Source organism: Hylobates moloch, unplaced genomic scaffold (assembly GCF_009828535.3).
Source record: "Hylobates moloch isolate HMO894 unplaced genomic scaffold, HMol_V3 SCAFFOLD_8, whole genome shotgun sequence".
NCBI classification, from domain to species: Eukaryota; Metazoa; Chordata; class Mammalia; order Primates; family Hylobatidae; genus Hylobates; species Hylobates moloch.
Window position 1 is genome coordinate 77,750,551 of NW_026652283.1, and position 23,453 is coordinate 77,774,003.

The 23,453-nt window shown below is 47.3% G+C and overlaps 2 protein-coding genes and 2 long non-coding RNA genes across 12 annotated transcripts in view; 2 read left to right on the forward strand and 2 right to left on the reverse strand.

Annotated features, from left to right (window-relative positions):
- Positions 1 to 1,249, reverse strand: part of TEX264 (testis expressed 264, ER-phagy receptor) — a 33,286-nt gene extending 32,037 nt beyond the window's left edge. The window contains exon 1 of one of the 4 annotated variants that reach the window (XM_032161406.2): positions 1,153 to 1,249. Coding sequence is in view for 2 of the 4 variants with exons in the window: in XM_032161405.2 (XP_032017296.1) it covers positions 895 to 977 (83 nt within the window). In the remaining 2 variants the exon portion in view is untranslated. Of the gene's footprint in view, positions 1 to 139; positions 158 to 894 lie in introns of those variants that run through there. The other 3 variants (XM_032161405.2, XM_032161407.2, XM_058441874.1) reach the window with 3 other exon arrangements.
- Positions 1,250 to 1,323: 74 nt separating this feature from the next.
- LOC116473424 (uncharacterized) lies at positions 1,324 to 3,856 on the forward strand. Its single transcript, XR_004249307.2, has 2 exons — positions 1,324 to 1,798; positions 2,790 to 3,856. It is a non-coding gene; the product is annotated as an uncharacterized LOC116473424 (long non-coding RNA).
- A 4,546-nt stretch (positions 3,857 to 8,402) lies between these two features.
- Positions 8,403 to 23,453, reverse strand: part of RAD54L2 (RAD54 like 2) — a 128,958-nt gene continuing 113,907 nt past the window's right edge. For all 6 annotated transcript variants that reach the window (XM_058441866.1, XM_032161411.2, XM_032161410.2 and 3 more), the window contains 4 exons: positions 15,333 to 15,532; positions 13,833 to 13,922; positions 12,564 to 12,656; positions 8,403 to 9,984 (listed from right to left, as the gene is read on the reverse strand). In XM_058441866.1, the coding sequence (XP_058297849.1) occupies positions 8,990 to 9,984; positions 12,564 to 12,656; positions 13,833 to 13,922; positions 15,333 to 15,532 (1,378 nt within the window). In that variant the 3' untranslated portion in view covers positions 8,403 to 8,989. The remainder of the gene's footprint in view (positions 9,985 to 12,563; positions 12,657 to 13,832; positions 13,923 to 15,332; positions 15,533 to 23,453) is intronic.
- LOC131383956 (uncharacterized) lies at positions 9,228 to 16,291 on the forward strand. The gene is made up of 3 exons (XR_009214370.1): positions 9,228 to 9,358; positions 11,316 to 11,380; positions 16,098 to 16,291. It is a non-coding gene; the product is annotated as an uncharacterized LOC131383956 (long non-coding RNA).

The window sequence follows — 23,453 nt, forward strand, 5'->3', positions numbered from 1 at the left end:
CTCTCACTTCTCAAACTGCTCAGAAAACGGAAAAAAAACCAAAACGCACCTGGGGGTCTCAGAGCCTTGGTCGACACGGGGAGGGGTAACGTGAATTTCCCCTATATTCAAGAGAAAAGGAAGAGGTCTGGGAGCTCACCTGAAATGCCAGGCTCACTTTTAGTAACTGCTGGCATCCAGTGCGGCAGGGGCCGAGCGCTCCAGTGCTGGGAGCTGAAATAACAGTCACCCCTGCCCAGGAAATAACCACTGAGCCGACCATCATGCCCTGATTACCCTCCTCAGGGAAAGCCTACCGGTGCCTCTAAAAGCACCCTGGTCCCATTCTCAAACCCCTTGGGGAAATCAGAAGCCAAACCCAGCTTTACAATGTCAGGGCTCTTCACTAGAGCTCTGGTCACGCCCCTCTTCCTGGAGGACTCCAACCACACTTGGCGCCCAGAAACTGCCGCTGCCCCTGACCTTGGGCAGACTGCGCCCTCCCTCTAGCCTCGGTTCCCTCTCCGCTCAGAGGCCCGGGATGGATGCGTGCGGCCGGTGCCGGCGAGCCTGAGGGAAGGCTGCGCCCAGCCAGCTTCCTGGTGCCGCTCACGTGCGCCGCGGCGGAGGGCCGGGCCCTTAAACGGCCCACGTCCTGGGCTAAACTTCGGTGCTAGCAGGGGGCGGGAGGACTATGGTGGTTGGGGGGTCGCCACCTCCCACTTTCAGATTCCAGCCCCTGCTCACCCCGGGCCTCGCCTATTTACTCAGAGCCTTTCTCTTCGCCCACCTCCTCACGGAGCCCCACGCACATCTGTAACTTAAAGGACGCTAAAGTTTGCAGCCCAGGCTGCGAGGCGCGGCCTTGGGGGACGGGGGCGGAGTTAAAACGCGACTCGCGTCTCTTTCCCTCACCTCCACGGCCCCGGGGCATGCCCTGCACCGGTGGCCGCGGCAGTGGGCTGCCCGGAAGAGTACGGGCTGCCCCAAGGTCGCATCCAGGCCCTCGGACCCGGCCGAGGCCAGCTGTGGGCAAGACAAGATGCAAAGAGCGGCCCGGGCCGCGGGGGTCACGGAGGGGACACGGAGAGTCCTGAGGTCGCGCCAGGGCGGACAGGGGGGTCCCAGACCTACGCCCCAGCGGGTATGCTTCTCCTCTGGCCCGGCCCTCACCTCAGCAGCCGCCCGCTGCGGACGCCGATCCGCGCAGGCGGCTCAGGGCTCGGTTACGGAGCCTGCGCGCGCCTGGCGCGCACGCTCGCTCCGCCCCCTCTCGCGGAGGGACGTGGCCGTGGCCGTGGGCGCGTGCGCGCGGGACCCGGAGGGCGGAGGCCTGCCCCGCCCCGTCTCCATGGCAACGGGCGTGCGCTTAGCCCCAGCGCTGGCTGCGGCGGAACCCACGGCGTACCTTCCCGCCTCCAACAAACTATCCGGTTGCTGAGGTTGATTTAGCAACACCCCAGGGAATCTGGGTTGGCAGGAGCACCACAATGACAGCCTGGCCCAGGCTCGGGTACGGGAGGCAGCCCAGTGGCCCGCAGTAGAGGGCCAGGCTGGGGACCAGGGAGCTGGGGCTGAGGAGGAGAATTTGTACAGGCTACGGAGGTGCAGCGCAGCAGTATCAGCCTCTGGCATTTGTACCACCTTTAGTCCTGCCACTTTCTCTCACTGTGGCTTCGCCACAGACTTGGGAACCAAGCAAGGCATAGCTGAGGAAGCTTCTGAAGCCCAGTCTGGGCTCGCGGAAGAAACTGGTGGATCCAACCTCTGCATAGCGCAAATATCTGCTTCCTGCCTCCACCCACCCATTCCCACTTCCGTGAGTATATTCATCCATCTAACACTTATTATTACTCCTTGCCAGGACAGTTCTAGGGGCTGGGGATAGAGTGAACAAAACCAAGGTTCTGCCCTCCTGGAGGTCACGCTCCACGGGAATGCCCTTCTTCCAGGCTCCTCCCTCAGCGCCCGGGTTGTGGCTGGGGGAGGCTGGTCTACCTTTGTGGTTTAGCGGTAACTTACGTGATTCCCACGTCAAGTGTAAGCTCCTTGATGATTGGTTCAATCTTCACCTCAAATTTCTGAGGACCTACAAACTACAAAGCACTCTTTTGGGGGCCCAAAGATAAAACACCCCCCTCGTGAAAATCCCGGACTTTTGGTGGGAGGTGGGGAAGGTGACAACTATACTCATAAGCTTGGCTACAAGACCGGCGAGGCCAAGAGCTACTTTGGTATCCTGACAAGGACTGATGTTTGGGAAGGGATCCAGCAGATAGGAACACCACGAAGGTGGTGGTGGGAAAAGTCAGCAGTCACAGAGTGGTTCACCTTGTGGATCCCACTACTGCACCAGCAAAGAGCAGGCTGGGCACACAGAGGCAGTCAAAATCCCAGCTTCCTTTCCCTCTGCTTCACATTCTTCCTTCCGCAGGCAGGGGAGATTGAACCTTATCCACAGGGCCAAGCCTGTCCCAGCCCTCTAGGCAAACTGGCAGAACAGGCAGCTGGCCCCTCACAGGCACTCCGAGCTGGGCCAGTGCAGGTCGCAGCAGTTGTTTTACCTATGAACATCAAGCATATGGTCAAACCCTCAGCTTAGGTGCCCCAGGCAGGCGGGCTACACACTTGGAAGCATTTACTTTCACACAAGGAGCGGCCATGGCCCGGGCTCAGAGACTGACATCCTCTGCCTGCAGGGTCTGCGTGGTCATTTCTGCTGCTTCTCAGAAGGTGGTGAGCTTTTCCCAGGAAACCATTATAAGGAAGTGCCCATTCTTTATCTTGTTCTCTCTGCTCACTTCCCTTAGCCTGACCGGGGAACTCTAGAGCCCCACATCAGAGTTCAACATGTGCCTCAGGAGCTTCAGCACCTCTTTTGTGGAAGGAGAGTCCGCTGGTGACTGGGGCTGCAGGCCATGACATCAGCCTGCCCAGCTTCACCTCAGGCTACTTCCAGCAGTGCCAAGTGAAGTCCCTTGGCAGGATCCCTGCAAGGCAGCGGCTGGCCACCAGGAGGCAGCAGCCTACTCTGCAAGGCACTTTCTTCATTCGAACCCCTTGTAACAGGTCTGAGGAAACCTGCTCGCCCAGCCATGTGCTGCAACCATCCTCCACTCCCAATCTTATCTCACAATAGCACAGATTCCCCTATCATGAGTCCAGACTTGGCCTTCATCTCCTCTTGCCTTCCTCTGTCCAAGGAATCACTACAGAGATTCTTTCTCTATCCTTCTTTGTAAATTTCCAGAAAATTGTTTCCCCAGGGCCCCTCCCCTTGAAGAAATTAAACAAGAAGCTAGAGTAGACTGTCCCTTCTCTCCCCCACCTCTCACACTCCAAAGCTCTGGTTAACTCTGTGGGCCAATGGCTAGATTCCCCAACACGGATGACAATCAGAGAATACACATGCAATAAGAATGCTTTCGCTGTCACCAGCCACTTAGACACACCATCTCCCACCCTCTGAAGGCATTGTGCCCAATCCCCAGCCACTCACTGTCTAGTCAGGGCTGCCCCTGCAGGACTTGCCTTGGCTGACGACCAGCTAGCTTCAAGCCACTCTGAAGTCAGCTTGCTGTTTCCCCTGGAGCCTGGTAATACATCCTTCTTCAGGTGAACAAAAGCAGAAAAAGCTCAGTGAACCCCACCGCAACAAAGAGCCTGCCAGCAGTCTTCCTTCTGTTCCTGCCTATCTCACCACCCAAGAGCTATCCCAGAGCCCACTATGTTCTAAGATCTATTCCTTTCACCACCACCCAGCCAAACAGCTATCCAGACAATTCCTTGATCAAACAACACTGCCTTCTTGAGTTTAAATTTTATTTTACAAAAAGAGAAATAAAGAAAACTGATAGGCAGTTATACTGACTTACAATTGTTCTGTTTGCTTTTTTTTTTAAAAAAGTGACATGAAACACAAGTAAAAATAAATACGTCATAGAAACAGCCAGTTGCCCAGTCTCTGGGGCAGGAGCGCCTGCCCTGCTGAGAGGAGGGAAGCCCATGATCACACCGGCAGCTGGATCACCCAGCCACAGATGCTCCTCAAAGCCAGGCACAGGTCCCAGGCCTCAGGGGCGTCCTGAGGAAAGAAGACGGAAAACCAAAGCCAGGTGCCAGGACCCTGGGGCCACCTCATTATCCCCCACTCCTCCTGGCAGCAGTCTGGTCTTAGTGGTTATCCATAGCGACCCCCCTTAACCCACCTGGACCCTCTTCCCCTGACCTCTCTGAAGATGGTACAAGGGAAAAACCTGTCTTGGGCAGGCTGGGGGGGATTCTTCTGGTGAGTCCCCAGCCCACCCTGAGTAACACAACCAGATAACAGTCATTTTACACCCAGGTGCACATGAGCACAGCACGCGCGCGCGCGCGCACACACACACACGCACACACACACACACACACAGCTGGGCTGAGCTCTCTTCCAGGGAGGGTCCTGGGTCCAGTCACAGTATGAGGTCCTCTCTCTTCTGAATATCATCCCAGTAGTGGCAGCAGAGAGTACCCAAACCTCCCCAAGCCCTCTGCATTGCAGACACTGCACCCTGCTTGGCTACCCCTCCCCAACACACTAGATTACTATGTCAAATAGACCTGCAAAAGGGAAAGGTGCACACTCAGGTCCCTGAAGAGCAAAGAAGTTGGACACTGCCTGCTCAAGAAGTTCATCGTTATAAGACTCAGGTATTCATAAAAGGCCTAGGGCCAAGCTAGTAGCACAGAAAAGCCGTTAAGGGGATCACAGCAGAATACACAGGGCAGAAGAGAAGAGTTGGCAGCAGGGGAATGGAGTCTGAAGTTGACCAATGGAAAACACAGCATTCTCAAATAGTCCTTGAGGTGCTGATTCCTGGTAGTAATCGGCAGAGGGCCAGAACATCTCCCGGGGGTCCTTTTGGGGAAGGATGACTTCACTTAGTTTTGGGGGTAAAGAGCCACTGAGCTGGGTGCACAGAAGGCCATGGCTCAGAAGGGAAAGACTGATCTTCTGAGAAATCAAAAGGAAGTAGGGGCCGGGAGCAGTGGCTCACGCCTGTAATCCCATCACTTTGGGAGGCCGAGGCGGGCGGATCACTTGAGGTCAGGAGTTCAGGGCCAGCCTGGCCAACGTGGTGAAACCCCGTCTCTACTAAAAAATACAAAAATTAGCTGGGCATGGTGGTGTGCACCCATAATCCCAGCTACTTGGGAGGCTGAGGCAGGAGGATGGCTTGAACCGGGGAGTGGAGGTTGCAGGGAGCCAAGATCACACCACTGCACTCAAGCCTGGGTGACAGAGCAAGACTCTGTCTCAAAAAAAAAAAAAAAAAAAGGAAGTGGGAAGCAGAAGGTAACATCCAGAACACTAGTAACAAGGAATGTAAAGCCCCCAGAAGATCTTTCCCCATGGGATGAGGACTCAATTTCAGAGCAATGCCAGGTTTGAATAGACTGACACAGAGGGCCCTTCTCTGCTGACAACTTTGGGAGTGATGGTCCTACCCAGGCCACTTAAGTTTGGCTAAGTGTTTCAACCAATCTGCAAAACTTTACCCCAGCACTTTGCTTCCTGCTCCTGAATTGAGAAATTTCATATTTAGTTGTGAATCACAAGCATATAGAGACTCCACACACTAATTCCTAGGGAAGAGGCTCCAAGGACCAGATAGAATTATCCTTAAATCAGAAGATGATGACATAGATGCCTAAAAAGCATAACTCAAAGGGGTGTGGACTTCATAGATATCCAATCTAAAGAAAATGATATGACCCAACATGGTTCACTTCCTTTCTTAAATAGCTACTTTGTCCCTGTTCAATTTTTATCTACAAATATATTTAAAAAAGGAAATCAAGCATCACTATAAATGGTAAACCTCAATCATTAAGTAGTACTGTGTTCCCCAGGCTGAGAACTTGGCTAAACCAGATGAAGGGGGCTTGAGAGGCCCTTGAAAACATTCCATGGAAGACAATGGTAAGGGAAAATGCCTAGGCCTGATTTTCTGCCCTGCCTCTTGTCACCAGCCACCCTGCCTCCCTCAGGCCTGGATAATGGGTGGAAGACACCACCAAGTGTTTATGATCAAAGAAACTATAAAACATGGTTCTTAGGCTCTGAGATACTTCCTGCTTCCCTCACAAACATGCTTATGTTTTGGTGTGCATGCACATTTGCCTACCAGCACACATAAAGAGACAGCGGAAAAGTCAGAAGTGTTTTCAGGTTCTTTTCTTTAAAAAAAAAAAAAAAAAGCAAAAACCATGGACCTGGCAGCACTCCAATTTCCCATGATCCCACCCCCAACCCCTCTACACAATAGAAACTGCACATATAAGAGAAAGCCTTCTCTAGTCAGGTCAGCCTCCCAGAATGATGGCCTCTGCTGAGTAGAAGCAAGACCCAGTCCCTGGAACACTGGATAGATAGTAGGCATGTACTGCCTCTCAGAATACCCATTTACTTTCTGTCAACTTCAAAAGCCAAGCCCATCCCTCCAGGGAATGGTTTCAGTTCCCAGCTGGGAAGGTTCCGGATTCTTGGAGGCTAGTACAGTGATTTCCTAGAAGTGAACACAGAAATACCCCCTTCTCCCAACAACACACACACACACACACACACACACACACACACACACACACATACACGTGCACGCACGCATCTCTGGGATCCCAGTGCTCCAGGGCCTGAGAGGCATCAGTGTAACCCAGGTTCTGAGTGTGTCCTATAAATTGGAGATTCAGTCTAGCTCACTCCTACTGCACCAGCCTCAACCTGAGAGCCCACTCCAACTGAGTCCCTTCACCGTCCATTCTTGGGATGCATCTGAAAGAGAAAGCACTGGTTGGAACTGCTATTTTTAAATTATTAAAATAATTTGCATAGCTAAATTGTAGATCTAAGGCTTCCATGAATAGAAGAGTTAAGTGTCTGGCAGGGTGCTTATGAAAACACAAAGCTTCTTAAGTTCCACTTTTGGTGTTATTGGACAGCAGACAAACACACATATACACATGCACCCCATCCATCATCTCCTTGTCTCTTCTCTGAGGACAATACCCCAGAGTCTGCTAAGGCCCTCCAAAGATGGAAATGGGCTGGTCAGAAGAGCTGCAGGAGCTACTACTGGGATGACCTGACTAAGCTGCCTTCTGGGCTGGGAAGAGGCAGGTACAGCACCTGCCCAGTAAGGAGGGAGCCATGGGTAAGTGGTAAAGCTCTAAAGCCAAAGTTTGTTCATCATAAAGAACCATCTGGCAAAGTCTTGGGGTGGGGGATACAGAGGGGGCGGGGACACCAGTAGGAAGACAGCCAGTGTTTATGCTTAAGGACAAGACGACCCTCCCCTGGCAATGGCAGTAAGGGGAGACCAAGAATGACTGGCGTGTTCTTTTAAGATAAAACCCAGACTTAGGGCTCCTATAGAGAAAGGACTCCTCCATGTTCCTTCAAAGATGGAGGCAGCAGAGACATCAGGCCTACATGGACCACCTGAAGACATTTTCTAACAAGAAATCAATAGTCCCTCAACCCAGCAACCACCTATCCACAGCTTCACTATTCAGCATAGAGAGCCAACCTCTAACGTCATTCCAGGAGGACATAGCTCCAAATCTGGGGTCTCTTACTTCCCAATCGCAAACTCCATGATCACAACTTTCGATTTCTGTGGAATGAGTCCCACCCTCCACTAACTATCCAGTCTCAGGATTCCCTGATCTTCCTGAAAAGCCATCTCTCAAAAATATAGTTGTTTAATCCAAACCTTGGTCAAACCTAACTCTTTCCCTGGTCAATTTACCATCCATCCAGGATTGTTTTTCACCAGTGGCTATAGGGTCTGGGATATCTTAAAACTTCCCTTTCTATCACCTACCCTCCTTACCCCTAACCTCCCCCCACCCCCAAATAAACAAGACACATGAAAAGTCCAAGTAATAAATAATTGCCCATAAGAAATAAATTAACATGGAGCTCTCTAAAGGGGAAGGAAAGGAACAGGAAAGATTACCAGGATAGGCAGCTGGGGGCTCAATTCTACCCTGGTGAAAAATGTATTTTCCAGTCACAACTCTGCGACCTTTCATTCACGTACTGCAGTGCTTCTCCCTCCCAGCCTCTGCACACAGACAACCTTCCACGCTGGAAAGGGAGAGCTGCTCAGAGATAGCCACCGGGGTTAAGAGACATAGATTGGTAAGGCCCATTTTTGCTCATGAATTTCCCCAAATTCTCACACAAATGTGGCTCTGAAAACCAGGGACTTGAGTTACCTGGGCCTTCTCTTCACCCATCCAGAAGGAAACTTGTGATTTCCATTGCTCTTCTGGGCTCACCCTGATGTTCATACTAATAGGTGCCATGAACCACCAAACTGACTTCCATTTAAAGAAAGATAAATTCATTTTTCAGTTTCCCTCTTAGTTCTTCCCTCCCTCCCCTCCCACCTTCACCCCTGCTCTGTTCTATACATACACATACAAAATAAACATACACACACGCACTCACAAACACACATACCTGGTCAGCTTCCTTCCCACCCCCTAAAAAGACCCCACTTCACATGGGGTCTGCTCCCCCTACCCACCCTCCTTCTCTCACTCATTCTCCCTCCCTTCACTCCCCTCCCCAGGCCAAGCTAAGTCACCTAGTAAGGCAGCTCTCTTGGGAAAGAATGTTCCCAAAGACAGAAATGGGATATGCGCTTCTACACTCAGATGGGCAAGCAAGCAAGCAGACAGCATAAGCAAGGCAGGAAGGAGAAGAGGCTGCACTGCCCCTCCATCCCTGTTTTGGGTCCCTGATTTCCCGCTATTGCTGCTCTGTTGGACTTTTTTTTTTTTTTTTTTTGCCTCTTTTGTTAAACAGCAACAGAGCTCTGCCACTTTGGCCAACCACCCTCCTTTGTCCTCTTCCTTTTCCCTCCTGCCAAGTGTCCTATTCTCAAAAAGTCTAAATCACTGCCTTCCAGCTTGGTGGGCAACCTGCTGGGGGCCCCAAGTGAGGTGGGGAGGGGCTCCCTAGCTATTTCCCAGTGACCTCTATCACATCATCGTCTTTATCCTCATCATCATTGGAGCTGAACCCCACCTCGGCAACCTCATGAGAGTCAAATGGAGGCACCTGGGACCGTAGAAGGCCACCAGCTGGGTAGCCTGCATGTGGGGACATGTAGCCTGGATAGATAGACATGCCCCGCGAAAGGTTGCTGGGCAAGACAGGGGAAGGAAAAGGCGCAAACATCCTCGGCTCGGACAGGAGTGGCTGTGAGAATGGGAGTGAATAGCTGGGTAGTATCCCTGGCACAGAAGGGTTGAGCATGAAGGAGGGGTTGCTGGCAGTGACTGAGGTAGCCGTGGAAGAGGAACTGACGGGGCCTGCTGGCACCAGAGGGTCAGTAGTCACTGGAAACACCAGGCGGGCATCTGCCAGCAAATTGGACAGCTGGTAGTAGGAGGGGGTACTGCCCATAAACAGGGAGCTCTCCCCAGCCTGGGAGGTGAAGGGGGTGGTGAGGTTATGGTTTAAGGAGACGGGTGGCATGGCAAACCCGCCAGAGACTGGATACCCGTGTTCATACGGCTGCACGGGGGCTGGCAGATGACCCTTCCTGGACCGCCGGCGGGATGACTCCTGGGCAGCAGGTGGTGTGGCCAACTTTCGCTTGTGGCCCCTTAAGTCCAGCACTGGGTGCCTGTCACCACAGGGCTGGCCAGTCACCAAGAGGGAACTATTGAGGCAATGACCCCCTAGTCGAGGCTCAGTTCCGAGAGCTGTCCCGGGAACAGCACTGCTGTCCATAAGTTGGGCCGGGGGGCCAGGCAGGGCGGCATTGGTGCTTGGGGAGCTCTGACGGGATTCCCGGGCAGCAGCCACATCTGCATACTGCTGAAGCTCACTGATGATCTCTGGGCTGTCAGGAGAGACGGGCCTGGCCAGCCCCTCAGGGTCAGGGGCTTTGGGTGATGAGGCACTGTGTCTGCCGTTGCTTGTGGACTCACAAGAAGGTCCCTGGGAACCTGGGGACAAAATGTAGTTAACTGAGAACCAGAGTGGCCAGGGTGAGAAGAAGGGTAGACGAGAAAACTCCATTAAAAAAAATCCTGTCCTGTAGTCCCCAAAATTCTAATAGTTTGATGTCTGAACAATATCACCCAGTCAACCTTTTCCAGTCACAAAGAAATTCTTTGATCCCAGAAATAAGTCTATCTATGACAAGGCATGTAACTTTTCTGTACCCTAGTTCCCCAAACTGTAAAACTATACCAAAATGAATCCTATGAGATAAGGGATATGAAACACTAAGAGGGCCGGGCGCGGTGGCTCACGCTTGTAATCCCAGCACTTTGGGAGGCCGAGGCGGGCGGATCACGAGGTCAGGAGATCGAGACCACGGTGAAACCCCATCTCTACTAAAAAAATAAAAAAAAAATTAGTCGGGCGTGGTGGCGGGCGCCTGTAGTCCCAGCTACTCGGAGAGGCTGAGGCAGGAGAATGGCGTGAACCCGGGAGGCGGAGCTTGCAGTGAGCCGAGATTGCACCACTGCACTCCAGCCTGGGCGACAGAGCGAGACTCCGTCTCAAAAAAAAAAAAAAGAAACACTAAGAGATCATTCTTAAAACTAGTCAAACTTTTTCTGGCAGTAAGAGACAGTCAGTGATCAATGTGGGGGAAAGAGGAAAATCAAGCTAAAAAGCAGTTCATTCTGATTTGAAAACAAAACAAAATCCACAGTTATGAAAGACAACTGGGACAAATGGGAAATCTCAATTTTGGAATACTAGGTAATTTTATGGAATTGTTAGCTTTCTTTAGTGTAATAATGATATTGTGGCTAGGAACAGAATATCTTTAATCTTAGCAGATGCATGTTGAAGTACTTAGAGATAAAATGACATGATGAAAAACATGACATGATATCTTCGACTTACGAATGACTCAAATAATAGAAAGGGACGGAGAGAAAGAAGAAGGTTTATGAAAACTAACAATCATTAAATCTAGGTGCAGGGTATATGGGTGCTCATGGTGCTATTTTTCAACTTTTCTGTATGTATGAAAATTTGAAATTTCCATAATACAAAGCAGGGAACAAGAGCATTCTAGCCCTCTAGCATTCTAGCTCAGGGGTGGGAGGAGAAATGAGAACCATTCCCACTGAAGGGAACTTGGCAAGAGTTCTTAACACTGTTCATGTGCCACACATATACCCTTTGACCTGGCAATCCCACTTTAAGGAACATATCCTATAGATATAACCACCTCTGTGAAAAAGCACTGTCAGTAATGGTGGAGTAAAATAATCAAAATGTATATTGACAGGGAACTAATTAATACATTGTGTTATAGCTCATCCTGTGCAAACCTTCAAGAAGACATATCTAGAAGAAATGATAAGGAATAAACTACTACTGGTGAGTGAAAAAAGGAGTAAATAGTGTACGTTAGCATTTGTTTTAAAAATACAAAGAAAATTGGCTGGGCATGGTGGCTCACACCTGTAATACCAGCACTTTGGAAGACCAAGGTGAGTGGATCACTTGAGGTCAGGAGTTCAAGACCAGCCTGGACAACATGATGAAACCCCATCTCTATGAAAAATGCAAAAATTAGCTGGGCGTGGTGGCACGCACCTGTAATCCCAGCTAATCGGGAGGCTGAGTCAGAAGAATCGTTTGAACCCGGGAGGCGGAGGTTGCAGTGAGCTGAGATTGCACTACTGCACTCCAGCCTGGATGACAGAACGAGACTCTGCCTCAAAAAAAAAAAAAAAAAAAAAAAATGAGGAGGAGCAATGGATGGCTGCGACCACGGTGAAGGAAAAACTTACAGCCCAGCGTGGTGGCTCAAGCCTGTAATCCCAGCACTTTGGGAGGCCAAGGTGGACGGATCCCGAGGTCAGGAGTTCGAGACCAGCCTGATCAACATGGTGAAACCCCATCTCTACTAAAAATACAAAAGTTAGCTGGGCGTGATGGCACACTCCTGTAATCTCAGCTACTCAGGAGGCTGAGGCGGGAGAATCACTTGAACCAGGGAGGCAGAGGTTGCAGTGAGCCGAGATTGCACCATTGCACTCCAGCCTGGGCAACAGAGCGAGACTCCATCTCAAAAAAAAAACAAAAAAAACAAAAAGGCTGGACATGGTGGCTCACGCCTGTAATCCCAGCATTTTGGGAGGCTGAGGCGGGTAGATCACGAGGTCAGGAGATCAAGACCATCCTGGCTAACACGGTGAAACCCCATCTCTACTAAAAATACAAAAAAAAAAAAAAATTAGCCAGGCGTGGTGGTGGGCGCCTGTTGTCTCAGCCACTTGGGAGGCTGAGGCAGGAGAATGGCATGAACCCAGGAGGCAGAGCTTGCAGTGAGCCAAGATCGAGCCACTGCACTCCAGCCTGGGCGACAGAGCGAGACTCTGTCTCAAAACAAACAAACAAACAAAAAAAACCTTACTTTTCACTTTACCTCTTTTTGTACATTCCGAATTGCGAACCACGTACATATTATCTATTCACATAATAAGTTAATACCTAACCAAAACAAAGCAAACAAATGTTGTTTGAAAAGTAAAATGGAAAGTAAAAGCCATCACACCTGAGGCAGCCATCCGACCATCTTCAGGAACCTTTGGTTTGCCAGTTGCCCGGACAGCAAAGATCCGTCCATCACTGGTACGGATGTACGTCCCTAAGAATAGACACGAAGAGGACAGTTAGAAGCAGACATACAATATGGCCAACCCTGGGAAACTCCAGGCTATGCACCATGGGCTTGTAAATAGCTATATAATTAGGTATACCATCTCCTAAGACCCCTGAAATAAGGAGTGGGTTGACTGAGCTATGGACTCTTAATTCATTTATTTCACAAACATTGATTACATGACTACCATGTGCCAGGCACTGTTCTAGACACTAGAATGCACAAGGCAGAAAAAGGCCCTGTCTCATGGAGCTTAGTCTCTAGAGAGGGAGACAGGGACTGAACAGAGACTTACACCAGAAAATATCAGGAAGGGTTCAATGCAATGGAGAAGTACATAAGGTACTACAAAAGAGAGTAAGTTGGCATCCTATGTTCCCAGGCACTCTGGCCCAGGTTCTCCTCTTGATCTGGGAGGAAGGAGCCTTACTGTTTCAATATCCTCTCTCCCCTAGTAGGAATAATTCAATAAAGACCTGCATTCTATTCCCACAAGGCACTAATCTACCTTCTCTTCAGCCTTGGGTATGTCATTTGATCAACTTCCTCGAATGTCAGTGCTGCCTTTAGGCCAGGAGTTGGCAAACTTTTTTTACAAGAGCCAGGTCGTTTTTCGGCCGGGCACAGTGGCTCATGCCTGTAATCCCAGCATTTTGGGAGGCCAAGGCGGGCAGATCACAAGGTCAGGAGATCGAGACCATCCTGGCTAACACGGTGAAACCCCCGTCTCCACTAAAAATATAAAAAATGAGCTGGGCGTGGTGGTGGGCGCCTGTAGTCCCAGCTACTCGGGAGGCTGAGGCAGGAGAATGGCGTGAACCCGGGAGGTGCAGCTTGCAGTGAGCTGAGATCGCGCCACTGCACTCCAGCCTGGCGACAGAGCAAGACTCCGTCTCAAAAAAAAAAAAAAAAGACAACAAGATAGAGAAACGTAGGGACCCTAATTTCCTTCTTTTAAACCACTGACTAATATATCCTATGGGCTCAACCCAACTCCCCTAAGCTCCTACAAATGCTATTTTCTCATTCAGTTCCCAAATGTGACATCCTAATGGGATGATTCCTATGACCCATCTAGCTCAAGTCATATGTATTTATTCTTCTTCCCAGCCCAGCACTCTCAATCAAAGGCAGGGAATAGGTCCTTGGTCAGGCTCTTACCTTTTGTCCCACGGATGATGTGGATGCTCTCACCAGCATTAATTCTTGCCTGTACATCTGTGGAGCTGTTGAGTCCAGGAATAACAATATCTAGGAAAAACACAGATCTTAAATTTAGATTGCACGGGGCCTGACTGAAGGAGGGGGTAAAAATTGCAAAGTCCCACATCTACCCCCGTTCTTCATTGGTTTCCCTACAGCCTCTCGGTGGGGCAGAGGTCCAGAACCAAGGAAGGTGAAGCAAGCAGGATCTTTCACAATTATCTAAACAAAGAATACTATGAAAACAGGAACCTTGTCAGAAATCTGAGCTGGTCATCGTTGCAATCAATTTCCCTTGATTTAATCAGAAATTCATAGTTTTTGGTGTGAAAAATGTTTTAGTTTAGATGGTTGCTTCTATTTATTTTTTTCCTCTTCCCCAAACTGTTTGCATGTATCTGCACCACATCACTTTAGGCTCCAAAAATGGCCTAATCTTCTTCCTTGCTGGCATTACCCCACACCTGGGAAACAGTATTTTCAAGAATTAGTAGATAATAGAATTATAAGGGGCTCTCTTTTTCTTTTCATTTGTTTCAAATTTTTTACTTAGAAAAATCAATTAAGATATTTTCATTAAAATTTATATATTGGCCGGGTGCAGTGGCTCACACCTGTAATCCCAGCACTTTGGGAGGCCAAGGCGGGTGGATTGCCTGAGCTCAGGAGCTCGAAACCAGCCTGGGCAACATGGTGAAACCCCATCTCTATTAAAATACAAAAAAGTTCACCAGGCATAGTGGCACACACCTGTAATCCCAGCAACTCGGGAGGCTGAGGCAGGAGAATCGCTTGAGCCCGGGAGTGCAGCGAGCCAAGATCGTGCACTCCAGCCTGAGCGACAGAGCAAGACTCTGTCTCCAAAAATAATAATAATAATAAATTTATATATTATAAATATTGCTAAATAACAAGATAAAAAACAGGATCACAAAATGTTTTCCTTCCTAATCATACTGAATCACAGAACCAGCTCCTGGAGTGGATGGGTTGGCTACCTGCCACCACTGCTGACTGGCCCATCATGCTCAATTTGTATCAAACTCACAAAGGTAGACGCAAGTGACAATTCAGGTCTTCTAATTATGTACAAAGGTTGACAGCTGTCTTTTATGCCCAGATGGCTCTATGGTCAGGCAGGGCTCAGCATATTCACACCTCTATAAGAACCTGAGACCAACCCTGTATTCCAGTGACATTTCCACAATTCCTGCAGTGCTCAGAGTCTATCTCACCCACCAAACCCAAGAAAACCCAGTTACGTGTTGTTATTCTTAAGATATTTCACTAGAATCCAAATTCCTCAAGACCAGGGACTGTTGTCTTCCCTATTTTTTACCAAAAGTGCCAAGTGTAGTAAGGCCAGAAATACAAAAGGTGTTTAATAGATACTTCCTAAATGAACAAAGTAATTTTAAAAGGGACAGCAGCTCTGCCACAGAACCCAGGAGTTCCCACCTGTCGTGGTGACCACCTTCTGCACAAGGACTCCTGCACGCTGCAAGTAGTTGATCGGAAAGTTCATGGATGGATTTGTGCTGGAGGCAGAGCTTACACTGCCTCCCAGTGGGACATGCCGGGGCATCATGGGGATGGGGGTGGACTGTACAGGACGAACACTGGCCACAGGCTTTTCATCACCCTTCAAAGTTGGCTGCCTGTAAGAGAAAGACAAGGACACTAAAAGAGTTTGGCAGAAGAACTGTTACCTTTCTCCAAAGACTACAGAGCCTTTCTAGGCTGCCCCATTCTACACCATCAGTTGATGCTCAGAGAAGGATCAGAAGAATCTGCAGGGTCTGGTCAATTCAAAAGGAGACTAGAAGGCAGGACTCAGTTGCAGCAAAAGAGGCAGAGGGATAAAGTCTGTCAAAGTCTAAGGAGAATCAGATGTTGGTGGAATAATACTTTCTGGACATGGGAGACAATATTTGCTCCTCTAGAACCTGGACTATCTACATTAGGAGTTAGTCCCTGAAGGAAGTCAGGAAGCTGTCAAGATGCAATAACGCAGGAAAAGTTCTCCAGTTGAGATGGGCAGAATTTTCCCCACTCACCCACAGAAAAAGGACCATGTAATGACACGTTTAGGTGATCCTAAAAAATAGTCTGTTCCAACTTTAAACATCTTTACTTTCTCTCTGAAACCTTGAGTCTCAATAAGTAATACAGACACCTCTCTCTCTCTCTCTTCTGCATTACTTTTCATTGAGTTCCTCCTAGCTCCAGCCTGGACCAACCCTCAAAGTGCCCCTCCAGTCATGACAACAACAAAAGCAGCAGCCACCAAAGCAGTGTGTACAAAAGCCAGGCTTCTACTGATTGAAAAGTCCCTTTCTACAAGCTTTCTGAAGTCTGCATCTTTCGTCTTTGGGCCTGGAGGGGGAAAAAAAACCCTTGGACTGTTACGTTCTTCCTCATCTGACTGAAGATTGGCACATAAAATAACACTTTTATACCACTCTGCTGTTGGAGCTGGTCTGCATGACGCCTCAATCACATTGCTCTTAGATTTTTAAAGGCCCCTTTGTTCAGCCCCTTGGTCCCTGTGGACCTCCAAGTTCCCAGATGGGCCCCAGACCTGTGCTATCTGGCCTGTTTCCCCAGTGTCTTCCTAGGATGGTTTGGCAGGAGTTAGAGGCCCTGGTCAGGTATCAATGTAACAGAAACCCAGCCCAAGCCCCATACCCTGCAGGGGCTAAGACTAAGAATTTGGGTAAGAAGTGTTCCTCACATGTACCCATGTGGATAAAAAAAAAACTCAGCAGGATCATGAACTCATCAAATGCTGTGAGAAGTTGGTGCCCCCATAGGGCCAGAGCTAAGCCAGAAACAAAGCTGACATCTCCTTAGAGCTAGCCTGGACCATTTGTCACATCTTCTCTCCATGTGGCTTTTCTCTCACTGGGCTCAGGCTTAGTCCACTCCTGATGTTACACAGAAAAGCCCAAAAAAGAGAGGGAAAAAAAAGAGGGAGGAACGGGTGGAGGAAAAGAGAAGAGACCATTCCTGAGCAATACTATCTTGGGAAATGACAGAAATAAAGCCTGAAAGTTTTGAAAGAGAGTGACTTTCTCTTCTGAGATTGGGTCCCACTATGTTGCCAAGGCTGGTCTCCAATTCCTGGACTCAAGTGATTCTAACCACCTCAGCCTCCCAAGAGGCTGGGACTACAAGTATGTGCCACCATGTCTAGTAGGAGAGTGACTTTCTACTTGAAAGTATCTTCAATTTCCTATACAAACAGCAACAAATGGCGGGGCATGATGGCTTATGCCTGTAATCTCAGCACTTTGGGAGGCTGAGGCAGGTGGATCACCTGAGGTCAGGAATTCAAGACCAGCCTGGCCAACATGGTGAAACACAATCTCTACTAAAAATACAAAAAATTAGCCAGGCATGGTGGTGTGCACCTATAATCCCAGCTACTTGGGAGGCTGGGGGAGGATAATTGCTTGAACCCAGGACGTGAAGGTTGCAGTGAGCCGAGATCGCACCATTACACTCCAGCCTGGGCAACACAGTGAGACTCTGTACCCCACCCACAAAAAAGACAACAAATCCACTCATAAGAATCAATGTCTTACCTAAAACCTTACATGAGACTTATTTGGCAAGTTTTCCAAAATTTCCTTTGGAACCTCATTTGTCAAGTTTTTTTGTTTGTTTGAATTTTATTATACTTTAAGTTCCAGGGTACACGTGCACAATGTGTAGGTTTGTTACGTATGTATACATGTGCCATGTTGGTATGCTGCACCCATTAACTTGTCATTTAACATTAGGTATTTCTCCTAATGCTATCCCTCCCCCATTCCCCTACACCATGCCAGGCCCTGGTGTGTGCTGTTCCCCGCCCTGTGTCCACGTGTTCTCATTGTTCAATTCCCACCTATGAGTGAGAACATGCAGTGTTTGGTTTTCTGTCCTTGTGATAGTTTGCTGAGAATGGTGGTTTCCAGCTTCATCCATGTCCCTACAAAGGACATGAACTCATCCTTTTTTATGGATGCATAGTATTCCATGGTGTATATGTGCCACATTTTCTTAATCCAGTCTATCATTGATGGACATTTGGGTTGGTTCCAAATCTTTGCTATTGTGAATAGTGCCGCAATAAACATACACGTGCATGTGTCTTTATAGTAGCAAGATTTATAATCCTTTGGGTATATACCCAGTAATGGGATGGCTGGGTCAAATGGTATTTCTAGTTCTAGATCCTTGAGGAATCACCACACTGTCTTCCACAATGGTTGAACTAGTTTACACTCCCACCAACAGTGTAAAAGCGTTCCTATTTCTCCACATCCTTTCCAGCACCTGTTGTTTCCTGACTTTTTAATGATCACCATTCTAACTGGTATGAGATGGTATCTCATTGTGGTTTTGATTTGCACTTCTCTGATGACCAGTGATGATGAGCATTTTTTTCATGTGTCTGTTGGCTGCCTAAATGTCTTCTTTTGAAAAGTGTCTGTTCATATCCTTTAACCACTTTTTGATGGGGTTGTTTGATTTTTTCTTGGAAATTTGTTTAAGTTCTTTGTGGATTCTGGATATTAGCCCTTTGTCAGATGGGTAGTTTACAAAAATTTTCTCCCATTCTGTAGGTTGCCTGTTCACTCTGATGGTAGTTTCTTTTGCTGTGCAGAATCTCTTTAGTTTAATTAGATCCCATTTGTCTATTTTGGCTTTTATTGCTATTACTTTTGGTGTTTTAGTCATGAAGTCTTTGCCCATGCCTATGTCCTGAATGGTATTGCCTAGGTTTTCTTCTAGGGTTTTTACGATTTTAGGTCTAACATTTAAGTCTTTAATCCAGCTTAAATTAATTTTTGTATAAAGTGTAAGGAAGGGATCCAGTTTCAGCTTTCTACATATGGCTAGCCAGTTTTCCCAGCACCATTTATTAAATAGGGAATCCTTTCCCCATTTCTTGTTTCTGTCAGGTTTGTCAAAGATCAGATGGTTGTAGATGTGTGGTGTTATTTCTGAGGGCTCTATTCAGTTCCATTGGTCTATATTTTGGTTTTTATACCAGTACCATGCTGTTTTGGTTACTGCAGCCTTGTAGTATAGTTTGAAGTCAGGTAGCATGATGCCTCCAGCTTTGTTCTTTTTGCTTAGGATTGTCTTGGCAATGTGGGCTTGTTTTTGGTTCTATACGAACTTTAGTTTTTTCCAATTCTGTGAAGAAAGTCATTGGTAGCTTGATGGGGATGGCATTGAATCTATAAATTACCTTGGGCAGTATGGCCATTTTCACGATATTGATTCTTCCAACCCATGAGCATGGAATGTTCTTCCATTTGTTTGTGTCCTCTTTTATTTGTTGAGCAGTGGTTTGTAGTTCTCCTTGAAGAGGTCCTTCACATCTCTTGTAAGTTGGACTCCTAGGTATTTTATTCTCTTTGTAGCAATTGTGAATGGGAGTTCACTTATGATATGGCTCTCTGTTTGTCTGTTATTGGTGCATAGGAATGCTTGTGATTTTTGCACACTGATTTTGTATCCTGAGACTTTGCTGAAGTTGCTTATCAGCTTAAGGAGATTTTGGTCTGAGATGATGGGGTTGTCTAAATATACAATCATGTCACCTGCAAACAGGGACAATTTGACTTCCTCTTTTCCTAATTGAATACCCTTTATTTCTTTCTCTGGCCTGATTGCCCTGGCCAGAACTTCCAACACTATGTTGAATAGGAGTGGTGAGAGACAGCATCCCTGTCTTGTGCCAGTTTTCAAAGGGAAGGCTTCCAGTGTTTGCCCATTCAGCATGATATTGGCTGTGGGTTTGTCATAAATCGCTCTTATTATTTTGAGATAGGTTCCATCAATACCTAGTTTATTGAGAGTTTTTAGCATGAGGGGCTGTTGAATTTTGTTGAATGTCTTTTCTGCATCTATTGAGATAATCATGTGGTTTTGTCTTTGGTTCTGTTTATGTGATGAATTACATATATTGATTTGCGTATGTTGAACCAGCCTTGCATCACAGGGATGAAGCCAACTTGATCTTGGTGGATAAGCTTTTTGATATGCTGTTGGATTCTGTTTGCCAGTATATTATTGAGGATTTTCACATCGATGTTCATCAGGGATATTGGTCTAAAATTCTCTTTTTTTGTTGTGTCTCTGCCAGGCTTTGGTAACAGGATGATGCTGGCCTCATAAAATGAGTTAGGGAGAATTTCCTCTTTTTCTATTGATTGGAATAGTTTCAGAAGGAATGGTATCAGCTCCTCTTTGTACCTCTGGTAGAATTCGGCTCTGAATCCATCTGGTCCTGGATGTTTTTTGGTTGGTAGGCTATTAATTATTGCCTCAATTTCAGAGCCTGTTGTTGGTCTATTCAGGGATTCACCTTCTTCCTAGTTTAGTCTTGGGAGGGTGTATGGGTCCAGGAATTTATCTATTTCTTCTAGATTTTCTAGTTTATTTGCATAGAGGTGTTTATTTTCTGATGGTAGTTTGTATTTCCGTGGGATCGGTGGTGATATCCCCTTTATCGTTTTTTATTGTGTCTATTTGATTCTTCTCTCTTTTCTTCTTTCCTAGTCTTGCTAGCATTCTATCTATTTTGCTGCTCTTTTCAAAAAACCAGCTCCTGAATTCATTGATTTTTTTGTGTCTCTGTCTCCTTTAGTTCTACTCTGATCTCAGTTATTCTTGCCTTCTGCTAGCTTTTGAATTTGTTTGCTCTTGCTTCTCTATTTCTTTTAATTGGGATGTTAGGGTGTAGATTTTAGATATTTCCTGCTTTCTCTTGTGGGCATTTAGTGCTATAAATGTCCCTCTACACACTACTTTAAATGTGTCCCAGATATTCTGGTACGTTGTGTCTTTGTTCTCTTCGGTTTCAAAGAACATCTTTATTTCTGCCTTCATTTCATTACTTACCCAGTAGTCATTCAGGAGCAGGTTGTTCAGTTTCCTTGTAGTTGTGCGGTTTTGAGTGAGTTTTTTAATCCTGAGTTCTAATTTGATTGCACCGTGGTCTGAGAGACAGTTTGTTTTGATTTCTGTTCTTTTACATTTGCTGAAGAGTGCTTTACTTCGAACTACGTGGTCAATTTTGGAATAAGTGCAATGTGGTGCTGAGAAGAATGTATATTCTATTGATTTGGGGTGGAGAATTCTGTAGATGTCTATTAGGTCTGCTTGGTCCAGAGCTGAGTTCAAGTCCTGGATATCCTTGCTAACCTTCTGTCTTGTTGATCTGTCTAATCTTGACAGTGGGGTGTTAAAGTCTCCCATTATTATTGTGTGGGAGTCTAAGTCTCTTTGTAGGTCTCTAAGGACTTGCTTTATGAATCTGGGTGCTCCTGTATTGGGTGCATATATATTTAGCATAGTTAGCTCTTCTTGTTGAATTGATTCCTTTACCATTGTGTAATGGTCTTCTTTGTCTCTTTTGATCTTTGATGGTTTAAAGTCTGTTTTATCAGGGACTAGTATTGCAACCTGTGCTTTTTTTTGCTTTCCATTTGCTTGGTAGATCTTCCTCCACCCTTTTATTTTGAGCTTCTGTGTGTCTCTGCACATGAGATGGGTCTCCTGAATACAACACACTGATGGGTCTTGACTCTTTATCCAATTTGCCAGTCTGTGTCTTTTAACTGGGGCATTTAGCCCATTTACATTTAAGGTTAATATTGTTATGTGTGAATTTGATCCTGTCATTATGATGTTTGCTGGTTATTTTGCTCGTTAGTTGACGCAGTTTCTTCTTAGCATCAATGGTCTTTACAATTTGGCATGTTTTTGCAGTGGCTGGTACCAGTTGTGCCTTTCCATGTTTAGTGCTTCCTTCAGGAGGTCTTTTAAGGCAGGCCTGGTGGTGAAAAAAATCTCTCAGCATTTGAGGATTTTATTTCTCCTTCACTTATGAAGCTTGGTTTGGCTGGATATGAAATTCTGGGTTGAAAATTCTTTTCTTTAAGAATGTTGAATATTGGCCCCCACTCTCTTCTGGCTTGTAGAGTTTCTGCCGAGAGATCCACTGTTAGTCTGATGGGCTTCCCTTTGTGGGTAACCCGACCTTTCTCTCTGGCTGCTTTTAACATTTTTTCCTTCCTTTCAACCTTGGTGAATCTGACAATTATGTGTCTTGGGGTTGCTCTTCTCGAAGAGTATCTTTGTGGTGTTCTCTGTATTTCCTGAATTTGAATGTTGGCCTGCCTTGCTAGATTGGGGAGGTTCTCCTGGATAATATCCTGAAGAGTGTTTTTCAGCTTGGTTCCATTCTCCCTGTCACTTTCAGGTACACCAATCAAACGTGGATTTGGTCTTTTCACATAGTCCCATATTTCTTGGAGCCTTTGTTCGTTTCATTTTACTCTTTTTTCTCTAAACTTTTCTCGCCTCCTTTCATTCATTTGATCTTCAATCACTGATACACTTTCTTCTGCTTGATCGAATTGGCTACTGAAGCTTATGCATGTGTCATGTAGTTCTCGTGCCACGGTTTTCAGCTCCATCAGGTCATTTAAGGCCTTCTCTACATTGTTTATTCTAGTTAGCCATTTGTCTAATCTTTTTTCAAGGTTTTTAGCTTCCTTGCAATGGGTTTGAACATCCTCTTTTAGCTTGGAGAAGTTTGTTACTACCGACCTTCAGAAGCCTGCTTCTGTCAACTCGTCAAAGTCATTCTCCATCCAGCTTTGTTCTGTTGCTGGCAAGGAGCTGTGATCCTTTGGAGGAGAAGAGGTGCTCTGGTTTTTAGAATTTTCAGCTTTTCTGCTCTGGTTTCTCCCCATCTTTGTGGTTTTATCTACCTTCGGTCTTTGATGATGGTGACCTACAGATGAGGTTTTGGTGTTGATGTCCTTTTTGTTGATGTTGATGCTATTCCTTTCTGTTTGTTAGTTTTCCTTCTGACAGTCAGGTCCCTCAGCTGCAGGTCTGTTGGAGTTTGCTGGAGGTCCACTCCAGACCCTGTTTGCTTGAGTATCACCAGCAGAGGCTGCAGAACAGCAAATATTGCTGCCTGATCCTTCCTCTGGAAGCTTCGTCTCAGAGGGGCACCCGGCTGTATGAGGTGTCAGTCGGCCCCTACTGGGAAGTGTCTCCCAGTTAGGCTACGTGGGGGTCAGGGACCCACTTGAGGCAGACTGTCCATTCTTAGAGCTCAAAGTTCGTGCTGGGAGAACCACTGCTCTCTTCAGAGCTGTCAGACAGGGACGTTTAAGTCTGCAGAAGTTTCTGCTGCCTTTTGTTCAGCTATGCCCTGCCCCCAGAGGTGGAATCTACAGAGGCAGGCAGGCCTGGTTGAGCTACTGTGGGCCCCACCCAGCTGGAGCTTCTGGGCCACTTTGTTTTACCTACTCAAGCCTCAGCAATGGCAGACCCTCTCCCCCAGCCAGGCTGCTGCCTTGCGGTTTGATCTTGGACTGCTGTGCTAGCAGGGACCCACTGAGCCAGGTGTGGGATATAATCTCCTGGTGTGCCGTTTGCTAAGACCATTAGAAAAACACAGTATTTGGGTGGCAGTGTCCCGATTTTCCAGGTACAGTCTGTCATGGCTTCCCCTGGCTAGGAAAGGGAAATCCCCAGACCCCTTGAGCTTCCCAAGTG